This window comes from Carettochelys insculpta, chromosome 29 (assembly GCF_033958435.1).
Source record: "Carettochelys insculpta isolate YL-2023 chromosome 29, ASM3395843v1, whole genome shotgun sequence".
Taxonomy (NCBI): Eukaryota; Metazoa; Chordata; order Testudines; family Carettochelyidae; genus Carettochelys; species Carettochelys insculpta.
The window spans coordinates 13,045,856-13,063,304 of NC_134165.1; the positions used below are offsets into that span (position 1 = coordinate 13,045,856).

The window sequence follows — 17,449 nt, forward strand, 5'->3', positions numbered from 1 at the left end:
CGGTTCTGTCGGCAGGTGTGCGCGGGAAGGTCTTGTACGCGTGGCCGCTTGTATTTTGTCTGTCACCTGCCTGCAAAGAGTTAACAAGGAGAAGGCAGTCTGCTGACTGCACCTTTGATCCTGCAATGTGGGGAAACTGGAAAGGTGAGGCAGGAAGTAAACGCCTTTGCCAGTTGGGTGAGATTAGCAGGAAGGGATCTGGCAGACACCTCGTGTTTTAAGGGTGCTTGTTCTTTCGGATGTCATGGTATCAGGTAAGCAGCTGAGGGGAGGCTTCTAGTAGGGGGTTCCGGGTGTGGAGCAGCTGTTTTGCAGACAGAGTGTTACTTTCGCAGTCACTACAGGTTCTGAGCAGCTTTCCAGCTCACAAAAACCAAGCCGTCCTGTAGCATCTTAAAGACCAACAAGTTTCTGTATTAGGTGATACGCTTCTGTGGGTAAGACTCACGTCTTCAAATACTTTAATTCATTTGCAAGTTTGACAACTTTTAAACTCAGGTTTAACAGAGATCTCAATTACCTTATGCATTACAAGGGCAATTTCCCCATCTTTGATATTTGCAGGAGTGGTGCCCATCCCACTTAACTTAATTTACTTCTTCTACTGGTCCTATTAAAGACAGGTGACCCTTTCCCCTGTTTTTTCCCTACCCTCCTTCCTTCTCCCCTCCCTGCTATATAAACCCTGGATTCTTGTAATATAAACCCCAGATTTTTATTCTCCAATCTGAAAATCTGCGTCTTATCCACGAAAGCTCATGACCTAATAAATAAATTTGTTCATCCTTAAGGTGCTACAGGACTGCTTGTTTTTTGTGAAGCTACAGACTTACACGCCAGCCCCTCTGAGACTATTTACAACTCCTATCAGCCCACCTGGGGGCATCTGTTGACTTCCAACCTAGTCCTGCAGCTGAATGTGGTCTGTGGCATAAGGGAATGACAAAGATGCTGGTGAAGTCTTGGTTGGGGTGGAGTAAATGCAGACACCACAAGGATAAGAGTGTCAGAGCGGTAACAGTGTTAATCTGTAGCTTCACAAATAACTAGCAGTCCTGTGGCACCTTAGAGACAAACACGTTTATTAGATCATGAGCTGTCAGGGATGAAATCCACATCTGAGGAAGCAGGTCTTACCCACAAAGGCTAATACTTTACCTAAGACATTTGTTAGTCTCTAAGGTGTCATGGGGCTGCTTGTTACCCCAAGGACTGTTTTTTCTGTAAGAGCTTAGCTCTCATTGAGGCATGTCTGTGAGACCTGCTGGGAGCTTAGCCAGGACTCTGGGGCACATCCTGACTGGTACTGCCACTGATGATGCTCAGAGGCGCTCAGTACATCACAAGTCCAGCTCCAGAGACACAGAGAGGGTTTGCAATTTCTGGGCTGTCTCTTCTTTTAAAATTCCCCTTTAGAACCTATTGCAGAGTCAGTGCTTAGCAAGGTGCTGTGTTTTCAACCCAACAGCACTTTGGATGCACTGATTTTCCCTCGGAAGACACAGGAAGTGAAAAATCCGCCCCCAAGATAAACTGATGAAAGCGGAACAGGGCAGGCAGGCTGCAAAGAGCAAATGCCATAAACCACACCAGAATGCACTGGGCTGGTTAGAGAGAAGTCTGTCAAGGGGGATCGAGCTGTTTATGTTCATTGGTAGCAAGAGAGTTCTGTACTGAGAACACTGGTTGGAATCTACCTCCAGTTTGCTAGTCACGTTGCTGTTTACAAGGTGATTTGCGATGGTTGCAATGCACCCCCTGCTGTGCAGGTGTCCACGGCCATGGCTGCTTGATTCAGCTGGCAAGCTCTTTGGGATGGCAGCCATCTCTTTGTTCTGAATTTGTACAGCACCTAACACAATGCAGCCTGTTCCAAGACTCTCTCTGTCAGTGGTGCACATAACAAAAATTATTCTGCCCATGGATGGAAAGAATTAGAGGGAATGCTGCCCAGATGGTTGGGGCACTTGTATGAGAGGCAGGAACCTGGGTTCAGAATCGCAGCTACCTCTAGAGCAGATTCAAACGTGTTTGCTACGTCCTAGATCAATGGTTCCCAACCTTGGATCCACAGACCCCTGAGGGGTTTGTGAGGGTGTTGCAGGGGGCTCATGGAACAGAGAAATGAAAATGGTCTTAGAAAATATGTTTTAAATAAATAGCAAAGTTACAATCAATTATTTTTAAGCTAAGTATCTTCCAAATGATTACGTTAATTGCTGTCTGAAATTCTAGGTTGTAGTTTCCTTTTTCATTCAATGACATGTTTATGTAGCAGCTAGAATTGGCTTTGACCTGGGGTCCATGAACCATTTGAGGCAGGCGGTGATTGAGGGTCGGCACTAGTGAAAAGGGTGGGAACCACTGGTCTTAGATGCATGCTGTAAGCACTGGGAGAATGGGGAGGGTAGCAGCACCACAGCCCTGCCCTTTGTGAAGGATTTCTTTTTATTTTCATTTTTAAAAGGGATTGGAAATTTAAATGTTTTGAATCAAAGGAAACATTTCATTCCATCCATAGACATTTTTCAAACAATTTTTTCAATTGCCAAAAATTGCGCAAAAATACGGTTTCGTTTCCACGTGGGCTGTTTCTTTTTCGCAATGGCCAGCAAACCAAAAACTCGGTTACGTGTGCGCAGCTATTTGCAATGCCGGGTCCCTTTAAAGACACTTACAGATTAGTAAGCATCTTGTGCTAGGGAAGTGAGTCACTGGCTGTGGAACTACACACCCAGTCTGCCATGGGGCTGGAGAGGCACCAAGCATTCATGACTAGAGCCTCCCAAAAGCAGAGTGGAGTCCCAGGGGGGCTAGTGTTTGTCCTTTCAGGGATTGGTCCTGCAAGTCAAGGCTCAAGTGACTAATCTACTGACGTCAACGGGAGCTGAGCGTGCTCGGCGCCATGCAGGATTGGCAATTTCAGAGAGGCCTTGTTTGACCCAGCACCTTGGGAAGGTAAACTTTTCAATTTTAAATTTCCCCAGCACCTTCCTCTTCCGTCTAGTGCTTGAAGTGAGATTACTCCACAGCCAACAAGCTGGCAGCATGTGGTTTTCATTGGGGATCTCCTTCAGCCCCTATGCTGACTGCCTGACACAGTCACTCCTGACTTCAGCTGTTACAAGGGAATAATGTTGCATGAGGGACAGTGAGTGAGAAGTGCACAGGGCTTTTTTCCCCTGATTCACTTAGCAGTTAAAGGTAAGCACACCAGGTCTGCTATATGGCTCTCCTGCCAGAGGAAGAATGGCTTTTTGTTTTGTAGAGCTTGGATTGCTCTGCAGTTGAGTTTTGGGGCTGTTGTAGCAAGGTACACGGTAAACCTCAAGCATGGCAGTCTCTCATCCAGTAACATCTGTAATCCAGCATGATTTTAGTTAGCTGGATGGACGTGGCCAAGTTTCTCATGGTCCCATAAAGTTTGTTTCCAGTCACCAGTCCTGGCTCTGTGTTCTGTGCTGTTATTTAGCTGTAATTTACCCCTAAATGTTCTCTAAGAGCCCAGTGAGCAGAGGAAATGTTGGTAATGTGCTAGGCAATATTGACCTCCTGTGGTCAATTCCTCATCTGGCACTGGTGAGGTCGCAAGGGTGCCAGATTTGAGAAGTTCAACCTATACTGTGTTTTGTGCTCACACGGCAATACACAGCTTGGTAGGAGCCAAGCAAAACGCTCATCATGATGTGGGCGTGAAATTATGACCAGCGGTTCCATGCTTAGGCAAGTCTATACTTGTCCAGAGCATCAATCTCTGGTTATTGGGATCTTCCTGGAGATGATTTAGTGGCTCTTGTAGAAACCAGAGTTCCTTGTAAACTGAGCGCTTGGGTGGCCATGCAGGAGAGATTCATTTACCACCCACCTGATTAGCAGAGCTCTCAGAGGCAGCAGTATGTCTCTCTATTAGGGGTGCACATCTGCACATGCCTTGGTGCACATAACAAAATTTATTCTGCCGGCAATGGGAAAAAATGGAAGGAAACACTGAGAGGGACACATTAGATTGACCACTTGTCATTCTCCCATCGACCCTAGTACTGCATGGGGTTGGGAGGAGTAAGGAAGGGAGGAGGGATAGCTCAGTGGTTTGAGCATTGGCCTGCTAAACTTGGGGTTGTCAGCTCAGTCCTTAAGGAGGCCATTTAGGGACTGGGGCAAATAGATGTCAGAGATGGTGCTTGGTCCTGCCAAGAGGGCAGGGGACTGGACTAGATGACCTCCCAAGGTCCCTTCCAGTTCTAGGAGATGTGTATCGCCAATTAATGGTACTTCAATGAAAGGAAGTCAATGGAAGAGTTTCTCCCATCAACGTACTGTGGGAACACTGCAGAAATTCAGCTTAAGGTACATAGACTCCACCTACATGATTCACTATCTTTCCTGGTGTTCAAGGAGGTAATTTATTTTCAGGAACAACAAACAGCCCTGTGAAGACTAACAAATTAATTAGGTCATGTGCTCTCATGGGAAAACTCACTTCATCAGAGGGGTGGAGATAACAGAATCCAGGGTGTATGTCGTGGAGGGAAAAAAAAAAGAAAAAGGATGTTACCTGTCATAAATAAGACCAGTTAAAGAAGCAACTTAATCTGGATGTGTCTCATTCATAGCACGTGATGTAGAAGTGAGACTGTCAAGGCAGAAAAATTGCCTTTGTAATAGAGGGCCGTTAAGATCTTTATTCAAGACTAAGTTAATGGAGTTAAATTTGTAAATGAATTCCAATTCAGCTGTCTCCCTCTGTAAATTGGGTGACCAAATTCTTTGTAGGAGAATGGGTACTTCTCTATCCACTATTGAATGTCACTTTCTGGTTACTTGCTCAGGGGCACATGTGCCATCTCGACTTCCAGGGATGCCATTTTACCTTCACAACTAGGGATCAAGCTACAGAGACATTTCTTAAGTAACCTTACCTAGTGACTTAGGCTACGTCTACACTAGCTCAGAATATCAAGCTGCTCAGGGACCTTCCGGGTTCTATTTTGAGCATCTAGTAAGGATGCATGAAATTGACCTCTCGGCTTGCAGTCGATCCCTGTACTCCTCACAAAACATGAGGAGTAAGGGAGGTCAATGGGAGAAACTCTCCCATCAACCTAGCTCAGTAGGGACAGCCAAGAAAGCCACAGGCTTTAAACCACAGGCAGTGTGGCTTTGAGCAAGCTCCCAGCTGCATGGGGGAGAAGGGTCGTGGCTGAGCTCCCGCCTTGTATGCAGATGAAAATTGACTTGTGTGTTGCTCTTCGTCCGCTTTCTGGGGGCAGTGAGGGGTGGGTTGCTGACTCCTGGGCTTATGTGTAGTCTCACAATCTGGCCTGAGTGTAAGCAGCAAGAAGCTACAGTGCTCTACAATCAGAGCATGGGCCAAACTGTGACAGAACCACAACTAGTTCACTGCTTCCCCTTTGCACCATGAAGCAATCTGCCACTATACACCAGCCATGGATTACTTCCCATCTTAGACTGGCTCAACTCAGATGCGTTTAGGGAAGAAAAGTAGGTGGCAGTTGTGAAGAAGTGGGGGGTGTGAGGATTTTATTCCCCTAATTAGTTTGCGTGTGTTTTCTGATGCCCTGTATTAACACGAGGTGAGTGCCTCAGTTTCCCTAAGCACAGTGCATGATGTTAACAGGAGTTTGTCTGATGACTTCTCACACACAGACAATGGGAGTTCCTGCTTTTTCTAACCTAGGCTACTATGTGACACCTGCCTTTCCCAGAAATGAGACAAAGGAGGGAGGAGGGGTCTGGCTGGTTTGAATTGGAATTAGGCAAAGCAGTCACCTCTGGCTGGAGGGGGAGAAAGGAGGGCCAGAGCCCTGTCTCAAGGACCCCCTCTGGGCCCCTCCCCAAAACGGATTGAACAGACGGCTTCTGGTTTCTGTTGCTGGCAAGTCTGTTCTAGGCCGTGTCCCTGTGGGACTAATAAAAACCTGTTCTCCCTGCTGAGTGAGTGTCAAGTCTGACTGCAGATGGGGTGCAGGGGCTGGTGAACCACACCCCCAAACTCCGTGACAGCCATCTTGAACAACAGCTCTGCTCCTACCTGTCTGAGAAGCTCCTGCCCCTACGAAAGCTGCTTTTGTTCATGTCACAGTGCCCTATTCTGTGAGAGGGAAGGGGTTGCTTTCTCCTCCTTTACACCCCTGTATTACCAGGTAGGCCTCTCATTATGTGTTGGTCAGATTCTGGAGTAATAACAGAGAGGGAGGCGTGCTAGTCTATATACTATCAAAACAAAAAGCAGTCAAGTAAGCACCTAATAAATTAGTTTGCTCGTCTTTAAAGTGCTACTTGACTGCTTTTTGTTTTGCTATTCTGGAGTATCAGAGAGGTGGCTGTATTAGTCTGTATCTTTGAGAACAAAAAGAAGTCTTGTGGTACCTTGTAGATGTACAGATGTTTTGGAGCATATTTTGACGGAGCGGGTCTTTACCCACGAAAGCTTATGCTCCAAAATATCTGTTCAGCTATAGGGTGCCACAATATTTCTTGTTATTCTGGAGTAAGCGTACAACCTGGCACAAAAAGTCAGGCCCTACTGGAGACAACTTAAAATGCTGGTATAGCATGAGAGACCGCAGGTGGACACAATGCAGATGGGGAGAACATAAGATGATAATGAGCTTGTTAGCAGAGAGAGACCATCTGTCCTTTCGGCAACCACAAACTGTAACCTGGAGTGTAAACAGTGTGAACTACTTTAAAGCTTCAGGGTTTGGGTTCAGCAGATAACACCTGGTTTATTGCCATGGGCTGTTAACGAGGTGCTTTAAATACAATGACTGATACTAACAAGAAGTCCTGTGGCACCTTATAGACTAACAGCTATTTTGGATAGTAACAGAGAGAAAGCCGGACTAGTCTATACTAGGCGAGTTTTTTCATGCAGTTGATGGCTCTCCATTCCAAACCGCTAAATATAGTGCCTTGCATGTTGAATATAAGCTTTTGTGGGCAAAGACCTGCTTCATCAGAACTTATGCTCCAAAATATCTGTTAGTCTCTAAGGTGCCACAGGCCGCCTTGTTGTTCTCGAAGATACAGACTAACATGGCTGCCTCTCTGATAAATGACTGATACCGGGGTCCAACATCCACCCTTACTGAATGAACTCTGATGTAACCCTCCCATCTCTGGATCCCTCTGCGCAGAGCCACCCTGGCCAGTGGTAACTGGAGTTAGTGTGGTGACTTTGCACATGAAAACAAAAGGGGCTCCAGAGGCTTTGTGATCTAGACAGCCAGGTCACATCATCTTCCTTCCCAGGAAACAGGGCAAAGGTGGGAGGAGGGGCCTGGCTGGTTTGAATTGGAACTGAGCTGCTGAGTGGGGCAGTCTCATCTGGCTAGAGAAGGAGGAAGGAGGGCTAAGCCCCAGCTTGGAGACCCCTCTCCCTACTGATGGCTTCTGGTTTCTGTGCTAGGAAGTCTGTTCTGTGCTGAGTCCCTGTCAGCTAATAACCCTTCTGTTCTGCCTGCTGAATGAGTCATGTCTGATTGCAGATGTGGGGAGCAGGGCCCATGGATCCCCACAATCCATGACAGCTGCGCTTTTGGGGGAGCCCATGGCACACTCCTCCCCGGCTGTCCTATGGATAGGACGGTGCAGGCAGAGACAGCAGCAGGGGTTCGCCTCTCCTCACCCCCCCTCCTCACCTACACTCACCACTCAGCATGAGCAGCAACCTGCTCCGTTCCATGGTGCCCTTCCAGCTCACTGAGCCCAGCTTCTCTGCTGGCAGGCAGGGAACGGAGGCTGCTTGCTGCTGCTGCGGAGAAGGAGGGTACGGCAGAGCAGAGGAGGCTGCTGGTCAGACTGCATGGTAAGTGCTGGGCAAGCGGGGGGAGGCAACCCCATGCTGCTGGCCACCAGCTGTGCCCTGCCCCAGGTAATCCCTGGCCATGATGGGTGGGGAGGGGGTGGAGCAGGGGATGAGCGGGACCTGCACCATGGGGAGGTTGCCCACAGTCCATTGCCTGGGGCTGTGGAGGCGGTTGCCCTGAGCCCCACACCCCTCCTGGTACATTTCTTTGTCTTTCATGTCATGCATCTCATGAAGCGAGTTGCAACTCACAGAAGCTCATGCCAGGGGTCAGCAAACCATTTCGAGGTTGCTGATCCCTGGCCGTGAGCTTTCGTGACCTCCGTGCATGTTCCCAGTGCCGGTGATGCTTTTTAAAGTCACTAACAATCCTACTTACAAGAGCTTTGTTAATAAATAAATCAAGAGGAGGAGCTTTACCGTTGAGGTGGTGGTTGGTAGCATTAGCAGGTCTTTTGTTAATCTACAGGCGGCCTGGGTTTGAACAAGCTCCCAGCTGCATGGGACAGGAGGGGGTGAAGCTGAGCTCCCACCTCGCGTGCCGAGGAAAATCAGCTCGCGTGCCACTCATGCTGGGGGTCGCTGACTCCTGACTTAGGCCATCATAAAATTGTTAGTCTTTAAACTGCCACTGGGCCCCTTATTGTTTTTGCTGAAACAGACTTACGCGGCTCCCTTGGAAAACCACAGGATGCTTCTCTGCCCAAGGTGTGTGATGCCAAACAGTTGTTGCAAACTTTTCTCCTGACACCTAGTGGTCACCTTCTGCACCGCAGATGAGTCACGTTGCGTGTGGAATTGTACGTTGTAAGTGCTTGGATGAGTCATCTGCTATTATCCAGCTTGTTCCAGAGGCTGGCTGGATGAGGAAAAGACCTGGCTAATAAAATACACCAAGATCTAATTGCAACTGTCCAAGATTCACATAGGCTGGTGGTTCTGCTGACAATGGGTAAGAGACAAATCTACAAGAAAGTGAAAACAGTGAGTGTAGCCTACTGGGGTTTTCAACATTACTGTTCAGAGCAGTGCGACAAAGTGGGTCTTTGCCCACAAAAGCTTATGCTCCAATAAATGTTAGTCTATAAGGTGCCATAGGACTTCTCATTGTTTTTGAGGATACAGTCTAGCACAGCTACCCCTCTGGTATTTTAGAGCAGTGGTTCTCAACCAGAGTACGTGCACCCCTGGGGATACTCAAGAGCTCTTCCAGAGGGTACATTCGTTCAAGTGTTCCTCAGCCTTTTTCACAAATAAAAATTGGACTTATTTTATGTCCATCTAATTTTTTGATTTATCCTTTTTTGCACAATCATAAGTACGATGACAAGTGTGTAGCCTACAGGCAATTTCTTTCAACCAACACAGTTACGATTACGTATCAGAGAAGTAGCCATGTTAGTCTGTATCTTTGAGAACAAGAAGTCCTGTGGCACCTTATAGACTCACAGATATTTTGGAGCATAAGCTTTTGTGGGCATAGACCCGCTTCGTCAGATGCATCTGACGAAGCGGGTCTTTGCCCACAAAAGCTTATGCTCCAAAATATCTGTTAGTCTATAACGACCTCTCGTTGGTCTGGCAGTTACAATTAAGTTGTTTAGACAAATGTGTTGCAATGCTAGAAGAAAAAAACTGTGTATGAAAATTGTAGGTATTGGGGGGGGCTACTTAATTTTTTTTTTTTCTGAAAAGCGGTACTTTGAAAAACAAAGATTGAGAAACTGATTTAGAACAATGGGTGCCAAGCCGGGCTCTGCAGACCCCTGGTGGGGGGAGGTCCACGAAGGTATTGCAAGGGGCCCATGTAAAAAAGAAAAGATATAAAAAGGATTATAGAGAATAAGTTTTAAATAAATTGCAAAGTCACAATCATTTTAAATTCAATTGCTTCCAACAACATTATGAATTCCTGTCCAAAAATCTATGTTGTGGTTTCCTTTTTCATTTAATGACGGATACGCAGCAGCTAGAACTGGCTTTGATGGGGGGGGGGCGGGTCTGCGAACGATTTGGGGGTTTAGATCATGTTTTTAAGCGCGAGAAAAGGCAATATGAATGTCAAGCTTTGAGAAGTAAGCTGCCTGGTCTTTAGGCAATGCCACCTGCAGGGTAGCAGAATGTGGTAAGCCATTTCAGTTTGTGCATGGTAATTTGTGTAACTCTATTTTTTTCTTGTTAAAGACTTTATTCTGCCTGTTCAGAGTTTGTTTGTGCACTGACAAGTATTAAAAATGTAGCAAGTTCACACAAAAACCCTGTCAAATTACTTGATATTGTAATAAGCTGCTAGACCAGGAGCAGGTAAGGTTTTTGTTTTGTTTTCGTTTTTGTTTTTTTTGTCCTGAGGGTCATATCAGTGTATGGAAATTGTATGGCAGGCCATGAATGCTTGTGACAGTGGGGTTGGGGTGCAGGGGGGGGGAAAGAGGGCTACAATAGGGGCTGAAGGATCTGGGGTGCAGCCAGAAATGAGTTCAGGTTGAGGGAGGTGGCTCTGGCCAGGGGCCAAAGAGTAAGGAGGACAGAAGAGAGTTCTGGGGTGCAGACTTCTCCTCCAGCATGTCTCCCTTCCAAACGGTTCTGTGCACTGCCACCCCATCCACAGGTGCCACCTCTGCAGACCCCATTGGCTACCATTCCCGGGCTGGTGCTTGAGGCAAGGGCAGTATGGAGTGCTTGTGCTGCCAACTGTGCCCAAGAGCTGGAGGTGGAACTTGCTGCTTCTGGGAACGGCCACAAGAAGCAGGAAAAGTCTGAGCGCTAACTCCCCAGCAGGAGCTCAAGCACTAGATTAGTACAGCTGCCAGGCAATGTGCCCTCCATTTTTTTTTCCATGCATGGGTGGAATAAATTTTTTCTGTGCCCCAAGACACACGCAGCTGTGCACCACCAACAGAAACACAGGCTGTTGGCTGTGGCACTCTGCTTATCAGCTGGGAGGCATTTTTAATCTCTCCTGGGTGGCCGCCCCAGAGCTCAGATTACAAAGAGTATTGCTGACAGGTCCTATGTGGCCATGGGCTGTCGTTTGCCCACCCCAGTCTAGAATTTCTCATCTCCCTATTCAGTCTGTTTGTGTAGATACATTTCCCCAGACTAGCTGCCAGAAAAATCATTTGCTGGTTTTGTTTCATTTTGGTTTTTATGTGAGTCCAACGATTTGCAGCATCCTCACCGTGCACTGGGATATCGAACGTCAAAAGTGTGAAGCCAGCTAACAATGCTACAGGGTTCCCAATTCTGCCATTGGGCTCAACCCGGTTGAAAGGACAGTAGCTAAGGGCCCACCAGCACATGCCCACCCTGCACCTGTGACCAAGGGTTTGATTCATAGGAGCATGAGAACACCTGTGATTGTGTTCTGTGCCAGGTGATTGCTCTCCTAGCAATAAGTAAACCACCTCCATGAGGGAAGTAGGTAACTGTAGCCCAGTTTACGCTGGCACCTTACAGCACTGTTATCTAGCAGCGTGACATGGTGAGGGTGCACAAGTTGTGCAATACAAGGGGTCACATGCCCCTCCCAGCAGGCCATCCCCCTGCCTCTGGGTGAGAGCTGAGGTGCTCTTACCCCTCCCCTGGAGTAGCACAAGCCTTGCTTTTGGGCCACACTGCTCCGTGGGGTGGAGCAAGGGGGGAGTTCCCCTTAGCAGTCATCACTGCTTAGGGGTGAGGGTGCTTTTTTTCCACAGCCAAGCCAGAAAGTTACAGCACAGTCGTAGCCTGAGAATCTTTTGAATCCAAAGTTCTGAAAAAAGGCCTCTGATTTCAAACAGACCTCTAGTGCCATTGAAAATCAGGCCCAGCGCAGCTCAAGGTGAAACACTCAAAACGGAAGCCCCCACAACCCAAGGGTGTCATGAATGCATGCCTGTAAAGGGTTAACCCCTAGAGGCATCTCCAGCAGAAAGAGAAATTCTTTTGAACTGAGAACAATTGCAGGTTAAGGGATCTTTTGTCTGGGTTCTGAGACTGGAGCAGGGAGAAACCAAAAATGCTGATGAATCCAGTAAACATCCTGGCCCCATCATAATCAGCATGGATATGTAAGAAGAAAGGAAGCGTTTAGTGAGATGCCATCAAGTTATTTTTACCTTGGGAACGGGTGTGGAGTTTCTCCGGTGAATGATTTTTCTTTCCCCTATACTTTAACTTCTAAGCTGAATCTCAGGAAGGTAATTCTCTGTGCTCCAATATTAATAATCTATAATTGCTTTAATTACATCTCACAACTAAGTATGCGTATTTATTTTCTCTGTATTTTTCCATCTCTTGTTTTGTGACTAAATTATGTTTTTAAGGCAATGATTTTGATTTCTGTGTCTAAGAGAGTGTGTGAATGCCTGCCTAAAGCAGGTTGGCTATCAGATTACAGCTCGTTTCCAAGCTATCTCCTAAGAAAAGGGTGAAGCTTCAGGTTTACCCCACAGGAAGATATCCAAGAATGTCGTCCTGGATTTAAGGGGATGTTTTCCACTTGGTTGAGGCAGTCTATCAACCCAGGGTAAGGGAATCTGTGACCTTGGGGAGTACTTTTTAAGCAGAGCCTATAGAAGCAAGGTATTTTTCAAGTTTTTTTTTTTTTGCAGACCCCCCACTTTCTGCAATCAGTGTCAGAGTGGGGAGGCAGCCCTGACAAAGGGCCACGTGTTCAGACATTCTGGCCTTAACGTGCCCCCTTGTCCATTTATGACAAAGAAAATTATATGCATTGTACACAAGTTGAAAGGACTGCCCCGTTTGTGTATTAAATGCATTTTCAAGGTGCAAAGCACCAAACAAGCTTAAACTGAATCAGAGCTCATTCCATGTTTCACCACCTGTGCGCTCAGAACCTGCCCTGACATCTAACTCAAACAGCACCTGCCTGAAAATGCAAGGAAATCAGAGACTTTTCCAACCCCAAGGTGTCTTTATTTACTCCTGGGCTCAATGAGATTTTCACAGATTAAAGGGTACTCCAACAAGGGTTTTTTCTTCCCAAAAGGCTGCTTTTGATCTTGGGTGACCAATCAAAAGTTCAGGTTCTACCATAAAAAAGCATAAGGATGATTGGCGGAGTTGTTTTTCATTGTAAGATACTAATAAATCTAACGTTACTTTTCTTGCTGTCTTTGTAGGCCTAGGAAGTTCCTAAAATTTAAATCAGAAGGATAAAAACACCTGCAACTCAGCTAAATCCATGGCAGCTACTCCAGCGTTTCCACTACCTGCAGGTACAAAGCGCTTTTGAAAGCTTGCTACATTGTAGAGCTGGTACGAAGTCAGTAATTCACAGCTTGGTTTACTAACTGACAAGGTAATGCAACACCTGCAGCATGATGCCAAATACAGGGGGCAGGTTTATATGCAATCATTTTGCAACATCTTAGTCGGAGAGACCAAAGTCAATAAGCTGAATTGTAGAAGCATTTGTGAATGCAAATTTGTTATGCTGAAGATATTGCAGGAAAAGCACATGCTCTCCATGCTGCTGCTTTCTAGTTTTTCACATGGTTTTTCCCTATGCAAAAGACCCCTTTTTGACTGCCCCACATGAATGCAAACCCACACAGCAAAACAGCCCTGCTACCAAATGAAATTAAAGCCAAAAGAAATTGTCACAGCTCAAGAACTTGACACAATTTTTAATGAGTGTCGGACAGACTAATCTTGCTGGCAGCACTGCTGCCATTTATCAGACGGTGTACGAGCAGCCAGCCTGATTATATAATGCCCTAAAATGCAGGGAAAGATGCTGTTAAATTAGTTCTGCCTTTTAAACTATGTCTTGGACTCTTAAATTGAGTAAAGCTCTCATATCCCAATAAGCATGTTGCACCCTTGAAGTCCATTAGATCTGGCCAAAAGTAATGGCTGCCTTTGGCCAGTTAATCCTGGCCCCTGTTCTGTTTAATGAAGGGCATAGCTGAACATCTGCAGTACTGCAGTGGTTATCACTCAGTGAAAAATCAACTTGTGGTTTAAAAATTCCCACACTTCACTTTCATTCAAGGATGCATTTGGGTTAAACAGAAAACAGTTTGCTGACCAACTTCCATACTGGGAGAAACTGGAATTTCAGAACAAAAAATCTGACCCAAAAACTCCCCCTCTTCCCTCGCAAAAAATGAAATGCCAGAAAAAAAATGCTGATGAATCACAACATCCTGTTTGACTTTCAACCACGTTTTAAAGGCATACTATGAAGTAAGTTTCAAACCAGTCTTTTTAGCACAAAAAAATCAAAATTTTGTTTTTAGAAGTATCAAACTGGGATGTTTTTACAGTTTTGAAACATTTCCCATTTTTTCCCTAAACAAAATGTTATCACCATAGTTTCACACACACACAAAAAGAAAAAAAAATCTTTTTGCCAAAAGGGCATTTTCAGACCCAAAACTGTTTCAATTAAAAATTTTCAATCAATGCTACTTACCTTAAAAATTGTTAAGACTTAGTCTTCTGTAACTAAATGCCTCTAAATGCTTCATTTGTAAGTGCCTTGAGGATGCTTCAATAAGAGAGTCACTTTCTTCTCCTCCCTCTTAATTTGACCTCGGCCTTGTAAAGAGCTGACCACCCCGTCTCTGAAAAAGATGAACACGCCGTCTCTCCCCGAAGAAGCCAGCACAGGCATCATTGCAGGTACGACATTGCTACGATAGTACACTGGTCTTAACCAGCACTAGGTCATTCTATTCCACACCACAATACAACATAGATGTATAGACATGTTTGCACTCTCTAGATAAAACTCTGAGCCCCATCCAAATTGCTCACCTTATGGAAATTCATCTTTCATAGAATCATAGACCCGCTGATGTCTGAAGTGTTAGAGTAACTTCCTGTAACAAATATCAGAGGGGTAGCCCTGTTAGTCTGTATCCATAAAAACAATGAGAAGTCCTGTGGCACCTTACAGACTAACAGATTTCTACTGGCTAGTCTATAAGGTGCCACAGGACTTCTCAGTGCTTTTTCTGTAACAAAGAGACCAGCTTCCAGCCACAAGAACACTGATACAGGTTGAACCTCTCTAGTCCAGCACCCTTGGGACCTGACCGGTGCTAAACCAGAGCATTTGCCAAACAACAGGTGGTCAATATTATTTAGCAGCATTACCAACACTTCCACTGCTTACCAGGCTCTTGGAAGCCAATGGGTAAATTAGAGCTAAATAACAGAACAGAACACAGAGAGCCAGGACTGGTGGCTGGAAACAAACTTTATGGCACCATGGGAAATTTGGCTACACTCATAAGTGAACATCCAGCTCCTAAAATCAAGCTGGAATATGGATGTTGTCAGAGAGGTGCTGCATTAGAGAGGTTCAACCTGTATACAGGTTCTTTCATCACCTTAGCATACACCTCGGCTGCTTTACTAATCTTCCACAAACTATTCCATTTAAAGTTCAGGAAAAGAAGTATCCTGGATCCTTTCTAGCTACCATAATAAATACATCTTTTTCCTGACGTTCTTGAACCTCAGCTTCTCAAGAGCAATTTAGGGATATTACTAGCATTTTATGGGTAGAAAACAGAGGTAAAGAAAACTGAACGCAAGTTAAAGACCACAAGTCAGTGGCAGAGCCAGAGATGCAACTTGTCTTTTTTCTGTGTAATCCCAGTCTTGCTGCTTCTCCAAATCCCTGCACAAAGCAAGTTACACTTACATGGTCCCTGTCCGAAATTCTCACGTTATCGTATTAATCCACAGCAATCCCTATAAACTAGAAAAGAGCAATTATTTCCATTTTATAGATGAGAAACTGAGGCACACTGGCAGAGGGACAGGTTTTAAAAAGCTATGTAGGTGCCTAAAGATGCAGACAGGAATGAAAATGTCTTTAAAAATCTGGCTCAAGTGACTTGCCCAAGGTCACACATGAAGTCCGAAAGAGCAGTAAACAATTTAAATTCCAGGCTAGCACTTTTAACTGCTGTACAACTCTGTACCTATTCCTTGTCTCCTACAGTGGGTTATTTTTACCATCCACTTTTGTATGATTTTCCCAGTTTGAAATAAATGTAGCCCTGCTGGTATCCCTTACTGGTCTGCAGCTCTTATGACCAATGCTAGAAGTATTACAGATGAAGCAGATTTCTAAGTGAGCAGCTAGCTGCAGACCTGGGCAAAGCTATATTCTAATTGTTTTTTTCCCCCCCTTGGAAGGTGTCATCACTGTAGTTTTCATCACTCTCCTGACAGTCCTGGTAGTGATCATCGTATACCTGTACAAGAATAAAGGTAGCTACCACACCTATGAACGACCAGAAGCAGACACAAACGGGGCAGTAGAGATGGAGAACCTCTCTTCTAAAGGAGAAAAGGCAGAATATTTTATATAACCCATTCCACATGGCTCATAGCTGTAGGTTCTGATGTTAAGTTGCCCATATTTCCTGGACTCTGGGACCTACAGACTGCCCCCCCACAACACACACACCTAATTTATTAACTTAATCGAAGAACAAAAAGTATAACATGCACAATGCTAACCTCAACCATTGTTCTGATGAGTAAAATGATCATGAAACAAAGGCAAAGATGGTTAATGAAAGAGTGATTGGGTTGCAAGCACTACAGTAGAAAAGTGCCCTCAGCAATGACAGTGCAATTCTACATATAGTTTGTAATATGGACTAGCGAGTAAGTGTTTAGCGTTTTTTTGCATGAACAAAGAATGCTAAGATCACCCAAACGAATGGAGAAATATCTTCAGGGCCAAAGTTAATTGTCACTTGTGTTCCCATTATGCCTAGAGGCCTCCAGTGTGCTAGGTTCTGTACAATTGCCTAGTGAGGCCCTTCCCCAAAGGCTTTAGTCTAAAAGCCACAAAGTGGGAGAAGAACTGGTTGCACAGAGGAGAAAACAACTTACACAGGCAAATACAGCAATTCAGTCGCAGAGCTGGAAGAGAACCCAGGGCTCCTGCTCCCGGCCCTGTATCTTAACACTGGGCGCACGCTGCCTCTCAAATAGATGCCCATTAGCTGCCGGAGGCCAAGTAAAGCAACTTGCCTTATCAGCCAATTATTCCGTGTTGTCCACTGCAGGGGTTTTTTGCACTTTGAGGTGATATGTGGGACTGGCCACTGTCTGAGACCAGGCAGATGTATGGCACCGTTGAGCACAACATTTCCTATGATGTTCTTTAGCAGCTTATTTCATGTAAATAAAAGTCACTCAGCAAAATGAAGTCACTCCTCTATGTGGTGCAGGCTGTCTTATCACTGTTCAACATGGTGCCTTGTTTTGCCGTCACTAGTTTGTCCACCAAAAGGAAAACATCCTTATTTAGGAGAAGCTACATGACCTTAGGATGAGTGAAGCAGTAAAATTCCAAGCTCTTTACCTCTCTCAGCAATAAGTTCTTTTTAAGGGTGGGGAGAAAAAAAGTGCCCTGAAACCACACTAAATGGGCACTTAGGTTTGCTTTAAACCTACAGCGTTAACTCTAGATCAGGGTTTCTCAACGAGGGATATGTGTACCCTTGGGGGTACACCAAGGTCTACCAGGGAGTACGTCAACTCCTCTAGATAGTTGCCTAGTGTTAGAACAGGCTGCATAAAAAAACACCAGTAAAGTCAGTACAGTCTTAACAGTTCATTCAGACAATGACTTGTTTC

At 45.4% G+C, this 17,449-nt stretch overlaps 1 protein-coding gene across 2 annotated transcripts; it reads left to right on the forward strand.

The window, feature by feature from the left end:
- The first annotated feature begins 156 nt into the window (after positions 1-156).
- SMAGP (small cell adhesion glycoprotein) lies at positions 157-17,093 on the forward strand. 2 transcript variants are annotated; one of them, XM_074980159.1, is made up of 4 exons: positions 157-254; positions 12,955-13,050; positions 14,387-14,461; positions 15,992-17,093. In XM_074980159.1, exons 2-4 carry the CDS (start codon positions 13,017-13,019, stop codon positions 16,165-16,167), a joined length of 285 nt encoding a protein of 94 aa, XP_074836260.1. In that variant the 5' UTR covers positions 157-254; positions 12,955-13,016; the 3' UTR covers positions 16,168-17,093. The 2 variants fall into 2 exon arrangements, with proteins under 2 accessions (XP_074836260.1, XP_074836262.1); XM_074980161.1 differs by lacking the exon at positions 157-254 and adding an exon at positions 2,844-2,958.
- Positions 17,094-17,449: the final 356 nt, after the last annotated feature.

Excerpts from the sequence above, each read along its gene's own strand:
- SMAGP (XM_074980159.1), top strand. The coding sequence starts at position 13,017 with ATGGCAGCTACTCCAGCGTTTCCACTACCTGCAG. Across the intron at positions 13,051-14,386 it reads AGCGTTTCCACTACCTGCAG|AGCTGACCACCCCGTCTCTG; the intron begins GTACAAAGCGCT and ends GGCCTTGTAAAG. Across the intron at positions 14,462-15,991 it reads CAGCACAGGCATCATTGCAG|GTGTCATCACTGTAGTTTTC; the intron begins GTACGACATTGC and ends CCCCCTTGGAAG.